The sequence below is a fragment of the Peromyscus maniculatus genome, chromosome 6 (assembly GCF_049852395.1).
Source record: "Peromyscus maniculatus bairdii isolate BWxNUB_F1_BW_parent chromosome 6, HU_Pman_BW_mat_3.1, whole genome shotgun sequence".
Classification (NCBI taxonomy): Eukaryota; Metazoa; Chordata; class Mammalia; order Rodentia; family Cricetidae; genus Peromyscus; species Peromyscus maniculatus.
The window spans coordinates 2,788,592-2,797,821 of record NC_134857.1 but is presented as its reverse complement, the minus strand read 5'-3'; the positions used below and the strand labels follow the sequence as shown (position 1 = coordinate 2,797,821).

The 9,230-nt window shown below is 36.8% G+C and overlaps 1 protein-coding gene across 1 annotated transcript in view; it reads right to left on the bottom strand.

The window, feature by feature from the left end:
* Positions 1 to 744: 744 nt before the first annotated feature.
* The window catches only part of LOC102913074 (uncharacterized), a 28,609-nt gene continuing 20,123 nt past the window's right edge, over positions 745 to 9,230 (bottom strand). Inside the window, exon 4 of the mRNA XM_076573831.1 lies at positions 745 to 9,104. Coding sequence (XP_076429946.1) covers positions 7,229 to 9,104 — 1,876 coding nt within the window. The 3' untranslated portion in view covers positions 745 to 7,228. The remainder of the gene's footprint in view (positions 9,105 to 9,230) is intronic.

Here is a 9,230-nt window from a genome sequence, read left to right as displayed (position 1 = left end):
AATTAAAACTGTTTTTCAAAAGTGCTTATGGCTTATAAAGCAATTGGTACAAAACAAGTTGCTTTAGGTTTATAATAAAAATCATACACATTTTCTTTTAAAATCTGTTAACATAAAATTGGTTTTTAAAGGTTTGTATTACTTTACCTCATTGTGACACAAAATTACAACCATTAATCATAGAACATATAAAATAGCTTCTAAGTGATCACAAAAGGTAGCATTCCCATGTTTGAATTAACAGAGTTATCAAGTAAGTCTCAAATTTTGGAAGAACACCACAAACACACCGTTTGTATGACTGGTAAAGCAGAGTACTAGAGTGCACACAGCGTGAGTTCTGGGCTGTGGTTTATTCTTATTGTTGTTTTATTAAAATCTTGTACTTCTTTGTTTAAAGGACCATGATATATTTGTAGGTTTGTGTCTTTCTCCAGTGGTGCTGTCTATGTTGTATTTTTAAAATAATTATACATCTAATTATTCATTGTTCTTTTTCCAGGAAGAGATAGACTTTCATGTATTTTTATATTCTGAAAATTGGCTATAGCAACTTCTTAGTCCCTTGAAATTTGTTGGTTTGGGGAGTTTCTGTAGAGAAATAGTTGTATTTTTCTTTTCTCAATCTCAGTGGCTTCCAGTTCCCCATTTCGTAGCATATCTGGATTTCCTAATTTTTCTATTAATTAAATTTATTCACTAATTTTACATCATGGCTGCAGTTTCCCCTCCCTTTTCTCCTTCCATCCCTTCTCCCCACCTCCCCTTGCCCCTCCCCGCATTGACTACAGTTTCTGTTACTATTCAGAAAGGAACAGGCCTCCCATGGGTGTCAACACAGCATGGCATATCAAATCAGGGTACAACAAAGCCCCTCCCCTTTTTACTGTTAGCCCTCTCATCTTCCAGTTCCTTCTGGAATGGCCCATTAAGATTGGTGTAGAGCTTACAATGGCTTTTGATATCCAAAGTCCTATATTTTTTTCTGCATTCCTCAAAAATACATTTTCAGATTATTACAATAACCTCATTTTAAGGGTACCAATTTTTGTTCTAGATTGTTTCTTTGTTGCTATGATTAAATATTTTTATTAAAAGCAACTGAGGTGATAAATAGGCTTACTTAGCTGACACTGCCAGGGCACATCCAATCATTGAGGAAACTCACGAAATATATTTAGGTTAGTAACTAAAGGTAAAATCATTGCAAAACATTGCTTGGTGGTGTGTTCTCTTGCCTGCTTACGGTCTCATGCTCAGCTAGCTCTCTTATCAAGTCTGGGCCACTTGCTTAGGGGTATTTCCACGTTCAGTAGTTTGCTGTGGGATGTTCTGTATGTCAAATGTGTTGTTCTGATTGGTCAATAAACAAAACACTGATTGGCCAGTAGCCAGCAGGAAGTATAGGCGGGACTAACAGAGAGGAGAATTGAGAGAATTCAAATCTTAACACTTCCTCCATTCAGTAAAATATTGTTTATTCCCAGCCCCAAGCCTGAATTCTAGGAATCTGATGGCCTGGAACAGTGACTCTTCTTTCCTGAGAGCAGTATGCCTTCCTCCTTCCTTTCCTATGGACCAACTGTTTTCATACTCACATAATGAATAAGACTGTGAAGTCTGACTCTAGATAGTGGAGAAAAGACACAGACACGACTTTCCTTAGGATAAAATCAAGTGCAGTTCCTGTCTAGGTAAGATCCCCTTTCACCAGCACACCCTCCTGAACAAGAGAAGTTTGCCTTGTCCAGACTCGTATTTGTAACAATTCACAGGTTACTCTAAGAACACATAGCTCACCCAAGGAACCACCTCAGATGGTCTCACAGGATAAATGCTTCCCAACAGCTTCTGAAGTGGCCCTGTGCCTCTGGAACTCTGCAGTTCAACAAAAGAAACCCAGGGATGGAAATGTCTGGACATCACAGTGACAGTGGTACCAGGAAGTTACCAGGGAACACATGACCCATCTGTATGCAGAGCAAAGATGAGAAATGCTTTGGGAGAGAAAATAGTATCCCTTTGCTGGTCACATCATCCTGAGAGTTGAAACATGTGTTTGACATGAAATTTGAGTGCATGAAATCTCAATAAATGGACACTAAGAACAATCTATGTAGAAAGAGCTCTAAAGAAAGAGACAGAAAGAGATAAAGAAACTGAAGAAAGAAAATATTTCACCTAAGGAGAGGAGGGGCCAAGTACTCTGACTACAGACTTCGTTAATATCACCTACCCTACCCTGACAAAGGAGATTGAACAATGGGAGGCCTCAAACTTGGGTTTAAGTCCCTATATTTCCTCTGCATACATGGCATTGTTCACTGTATCCTTCCCCAAGAAGTCACCGAGACAGTCTGAGAAACCTTGGATGAGGTCTAGTGGAAGTAAAGAAGTTAGTCTCTTTGGTGGAGTTACGTCTGACTATCTTAGATGATGCCATGAGATAATGCTTTACTGAGTAAAAGTGCCACAAAAAAACTACCAAAGTTTTATTAGAATGAACTCTTTCAACAAGTTTTCTTTCCAGAAGTTTTAAATTATAGTCCATATGGAGGGTGACAAAACCATCTGATCTCAGCTGACAGCATGCTTACCTGGGATAATTGGGGCAAGAAACGTCTTGTGTTTGGGAACTAAGTTAAAACTCCTGGATGACAATACTTGGCTTCCACAGTTAAAATTACTTTGTAAGACATATGGACTCAACTGTCTCTGACCAAGACCATGGACTTCTTTCCCTATATTCCTTTGCTATTTAGAGCCTACTTGCCTAGTCCATAGGCAACATCTCCTCCTAAAAACATCCTAAACTAACTAAAGTGTGTTTTCAAAGAAAATGGTGTGACAGTGCACATTTAACCTGAGAGATGGGTGTATCCTGCAGGGACTTGTGCCTGATGGTGAATGGGCTCACCTTCCCATGGGGCTGAGATAATCTTGAACAGAAAGGAACCATGTGGTTTGCCCCCATATTTGCTGGTGAACTATTCAAAATGGAATCAGCCATGTCAGTCACAACTTGGCCATTTTCTTCACTAATGGTTTCATAAAATGTAAATGACATGTGACTTCTGGATTACTATGGCATAAAACAAAATGGAGGCATCCATAAACACACAAAGAATATAGAAGAGAAAAAGGTAAAACCCACAGTCAAAAGGTAGGTGGGATAATTTAAGTTAAAAAAAGCTAGCTAGAAATAAGTCAAGTGAAGGCTGGGTATTCATAAGTAAGAATACTTCTCCATCATTATTATTTGGGAGCTGAGTGGTGGGCCACATAAGAGTTAAAAAATAAAAAAGCTATACACTTCTTTGCTCCATATTTGTTGTCCACATTTGCCCCATCATGTCCCGGAACATCATGCAGTGAACAATGCTTTTGTTTTCATTTTCTAGTCCCCTCATGTCAAGAGAACAGCATCTAAGACAAAGATCAAAATTCAACCTCTGGCCTCCACACTTTTGTGTACAAATGGTATGCCCCCACACATGTAGACATGCATAAACCATGTATGCACATCAAAGACCAATGAACAAAGAGAAACAAGAGGACATCAATGAGACCTTAGGTGGTCAGGAGCTTTTGTGCTTCCTTTCTTGCTAGTGAACTTCTACCCTCCAGAGGACCTTTTACTTTCTCAATAAATTAGCAAAACTACTATTACTAACCATTTGTCTCAATTCATATTTGGTCAGTTGGACAATAGCTAGCCAGCAAGTATACATGAAATGTTTACTGTTCAAGAAACATGTCCAAAATCAAATTAGTAACAACACTGTTAAATCATGTACTACTCACAAAAAAGGGAGATTGTGCCATATGGTAGTAGCACACACCATTTATCCCAGCACTTGGGAAACAGAGGCAGGTGGATCTCTGAATTCGAAGCCAGCCTGATCAACAGACTGAGTTACAGGACAGCTAGGGCTGTTACACAGAGAAACCCTATCTCAAAAAACCCAAAAAAGGGGGAGGATTGTTTCCCAAAAAAAAACCTCGAGAATTTTATAATTGTGTATTTGTCATGACTAAATTGAACCTATATCAGAATATAAAATTAACATTTCGCTTATGATAGAAAATAAAGCAACTCTGCACCATTCTAAATGGGAAATAAGACAAGGTGTTGCCAATGCAAATGTTAATTTGCAAACAGGAACAGTGGCTCATGCCTGTAACTGCAGCCACTTAGGAAGCTGAAACTAGTACATCACCTGTGGAGCAGGGGTGAATTCTAGACAGTGTACTGAAATGAAGAAGCTTGCATCTTTGTAAAGTGAATCTCCTACCCAATGTCAGAGTCAATGAAAACACATCATATAGGAAACTAAAGGGGTAAATTATGAAATAGACAGATTTCAGATTCTGAGGAAATATAAACCATGAATTTATCATGTTTGTCCATAATTAAATATCTATGGTGGAATTCGATGACTACCTATTTTATCATCTATATTTGGCTATTTGAAATGAGCTATAATTGGCAAATATCATAACCTCTCAGTTATTTGTTCACTTATCAACTGAAGAAAGCTTTAATTTTGTTGATGACAAGTTCCTCTAGTCAGGCATGGTGGTCCATGTCTATAAAATCCTGCCAATCCAGAGGCTGAGATGGGAGAATCCCAGAAACTTTCACACCAGTCTGAACTCAGATTGCAAACCAGGTACCCTCAGCCTCATCCTAACTGGCAACCTCATCTTGATCACCATATGAATAAGGAAAAAAGGACACCCCACGAAGTTGTCTTCTAGTCTCCACATATGTGTCACAGCCCAAAAAACCATAATATAACACACATGCACAGACACACACACAACAGAATTTCTTTTGAAATAAATCTCATTACCATTACATTATCTGGCATCTCTGGATAATTGCCTTAGAATGCAGTACTTCAAGATGAAATATCAGATGGATAACTAATGGGGACATGCAGACACGTGAAACTTCAAATAATATATTCATATCCATAGCACATCAAACAATGTTGTGAAATACACAGTTGACTGCTGTTTTCCTACATTATTACATCTCTACCAGATATATGAAAATGCTGTTTGGATGCACATGAGGTATTTAATGTTTCTTATATTCTCTTCTATTAAGCATTTTAACATTAATATATGTTTAAACGTGCTACTAAAACAACATACATGGGGGTACATCATCTACCCTTGGACTTGTACTCAGGAGGGTGACAACTAAGGATAATGAGTTCAAATATATCCCTAATTACTGACGTTGAAGCCAGACTGGATAATAAACAACATCTCAAGGGAAATTGTTAAAATACAAAAAACAAAACCAGGAAAAACAACGCATCACACTTTCACAGACACTTACTTCAACAATCACATACTGCCTGATATTTAAATAAACAGTGGACCACTTAGATGATGGGCATCCCATTCTATACATTGCAGCAGAAAAATACCTATTACTAAGTGAAAGTGCAACAGAAGATGAACAGAAATCAAAGAAAAAAATAAGAACCACAAAATAAAACTTCATTAAATGGATTGGCCACATATATACCACATTTTAGTATCTATCTCAAATGTGGCAAAATAGAAACCCATGATGCAATGATCTCCCCCACCTGTCTTTAGTCAACATGGTAAATAAATTACTTCCTTCAAGGGTATGATGAAAAAGACATAAAACAAGATTTTTTTGTGAGTCTGAAGATAATTGTGATGTCTAAAGTCTTAACCAAATCATTTACCAGAATAGGATATTTCTGTTGTATGAATTATTTCCTATTTCCTGACATCAAGATTATATATGACAGCTTTGATATATTTACAGGGTGATAGACATAGCCAAACAGTTAAGAGAAGTTTCCAGGATGTAAAGCCAGGTTTTCAACAACTCCCTGTAATTCCTGCTAAAAGAAGATCCAATGGCCTAAACTTGGAAACCAGAATGCACATACCCACAAAAAGAAACAATGATATCATATAATTAAAATTAAAACAAATCTTTAAACAATCAGATTTACACTCAAGAATGTTTTTCTCTTGTAAGCATTTATTCCTGTAACCCAGGTGTGGAAGCATCAAAAGGCTTACTTACAGAGTTTTTCTTCATCGTGAACTGGTTAATAAAACAGAAAGCAGGCATGTAAACTTGAAGTCAGAGAAATCAATCTTTCTCAGTTGGTAGTATCATTTGGGAAGATATGGGTAATGCTTGCCCTGCTGGAAGAAGGATGCCCCTGGGGTTGAGCATGAGTTCACATCCACATACCATTTCCAGTTCCCATTTTCACCTTCATACCGCAGGTAGAAGATGTGAGTTCTTAGCTTCCTGCTTTAGCTGCCATGTGTGACACTTGTTGCCATGCCACTTTGATGGTGATCCTATATCCCTCTAGAACCAAGGGCTCACTCATGAGTTGACTTAGACATAAAGTTTTATCACAGCAACAGAAAAGGCATTAATACACATCCATTAAATTTTACAACTGGATTGTTATTTTATGTAATTTAAGAGAACTGTGGAATTTAAAAGGGTTACCTCATGATTTAAATTCATAGTTATTTTCATCATATGAGTTTGCGGGTGCAAATAAAATAAAGAGAGAAATTCATAGTTATTTTCATCATATGAGTTTGCGGGTGCAAATAAAATAAAGAGAGACATCATAATGCTAGAACAGATTGGTGACACTTGTCAGATTTCTTCTCCAGAATAAACTTGTGTAACTGAATTTAAGTCAGTTGGATAAAGATCTTATCAAACTCTTTATGGTCAGATTTCCTTGAGTATTAGTTTTTTCAGGTCCTCAAGGACTACTGTAAAATGAAAAGACTTTAAAATACCAATTACACACTGAAATTTTACTCTTGTAATAAAGACTAACCTGAAGTGCAAAACTTTGCCATACTCACTACCTTTCTAGGTATCTCTGTAGTATGATTATTTTTTTCTGATGATTTCAAAGACTGCTGATTCATGTAAAGGCTTTACCACACTGATTACATTCATAGGGTTTCTCTCCAGAATGTGTTCTCCATGCATTTGATGATGACTGTGTCATGAAAAGGATTTATCACATTGATTACATTTGTATGGTTACTTTCCCGATTGTGTTCTTTTATGTATTTAGAGAGTACTGTCACATGCAAAGGCTTAAACCACATTGATTACACTTGTAGGGTTTCTGCCCAGTATGTGTCATGAAAAGTCTTTAAAACAATGATTGCATTTATAGGGTTATGCTCCAGCATGTGTTCTTTCATGTACTCTGAGATTACTGGCACATGCAAAGACTTCACCACACTGATTACATTCATAGGGTTTCTCTCCAGTATGTATTCTTTTATGTCTTTGGAGACTACTGGCACTTGCAAAGGCTTTACCACACTGATTACATTCATAGGGTTTCTCTCCAGTATGTATTCTTTTATGTCTTTGGAGACTACTGGCACTTGCAAAGGCTTTACCACATTGATTGCATTCATATGGTTTCTCTCCAGAATGTATTCTTTCGTGCCTTTGAAGATTAATATGTTGTGAAAAGGCTTTATCACATTGATTACATTTGTAGGGTTTCTCTCCAGTATGTGCTCTTTTATGTATTTGGAGACTAGAGGTCCATGCAAAGGCTTTATCACATTGATTACATTTGTAGGGTTTCTCTCCAGTATGTGTTCTTTTATGTATTTGGAGAGCATTGTGTTCTGAAAAGTCTTTATCACATTGATTACATTTGTAGGGTTTCTCTCCAGTATGTGTTCTTTCGTGTATTTGTAGATAACTATGTCGTGAAAAGTCTTTATCGCATTGATTACATTTGTAGAGCTTCTCTCCAGAATGTCTTCTTTTATGTATTTGGAAAGCATTGTGTTGTGAAAAGCCTTTATCACATTGATTACATTTGTAGGGTTTCTCTCCAGAATGTATACTTTCATGTCTTCGGAGATCAGTGGTACATACAAAGGCTTTACCACATTGATTACATTTATAGGGTTTCTCTCCAGAATGTATTCTTTTATGAATCTGAAGAGTACTGTGTCCAGAAAAGGCTTTATCACATTGATTACATTTGTAGGGTTTCTCTCCAGTATGTGTTCTTTTATGTATTTGGAGATCACTGTGTCGGGAAAAGTCTTTATCACATTGATTACATTTGTAGGGTTTCTCTCCAGTATGTGTTCTTTCATGTAGCTGGAGACTAGTGGCATATGCAAAGTCTTTATCACAATGATTACATTTGTAGGGTTTCTCTCCAGTATGTGTTCTTTCATGTATTTGGAGTTGACTGCGTCGTGAAAAGTCTTTATCACATTGATTACATTTGTAGGGTTTCTCTCCAGTATGTGTTCTTTCATGTAGCTGGAAACTAGTGGCATATGCAAAGTCTTTATCACAATGATTACATTTGTAGGGTTTCTCTCCAGTATGTGTTCTTTCATGTATTTGGAGTTGACTGCGTCGTGAAAAGTCTTTATCACATTGATTACATTTGTAGGGTTTCTCTCCAGTATGTGTTCTTCCATGTGTTTGGAGATGACAGTGTTGTGAAAAGGCTTTATCACATTGATTACATTTGTAGGGTTTCTCTCCAGTATGTGTTCTTTCATGTGTTCGGAGACTACTGGCACTTGTAAAGGCTTTACCACATTGATTACATTCATAGGGTTTTTCTCCAGAATGTGTTCTTTCATGAATTTGAAGATTACCATATTGTGAAAAACCTTTATCACATTGATTACATGTGTAGGGTTTCTCTCCAGTATGTGTTCTTTCATGTATTTGGAGTTGACTATGACTTGCAAAGGCTATATCACATTGATTACATTTGTAGGGTTTCTCTCCAGTATGTGTTCTTTTATGTATTTGGAGATCACTGTATCGTGAAAAGTCTTTATCACACTGATTACATTTGTAGGGTTTCTCTCCAGTATGTGTTCTTTCATGTAGTTGGAGACTAGTGGCATATGCAAAGTCTTTATCACAATGATTACATTTGTAGGGTTTCTCCCCAGAAAATGTTCTTTCATGCATTTGAAGATGACTGTGTTGTGAAAAAGCTTTTGCACATTGAATATATTCACAGGGTTTCTCTCCACTATGACATTTTTTGAACCTGTAAAGATACTTAGCACATGTAAAAGATTTATCATATTCAGTACACTGATGAATATTTATATCTATATGAGTTAATTTTACAATTTGGTCTAATTTTTAAGACAAATAAGATCTAAAAGTGTAC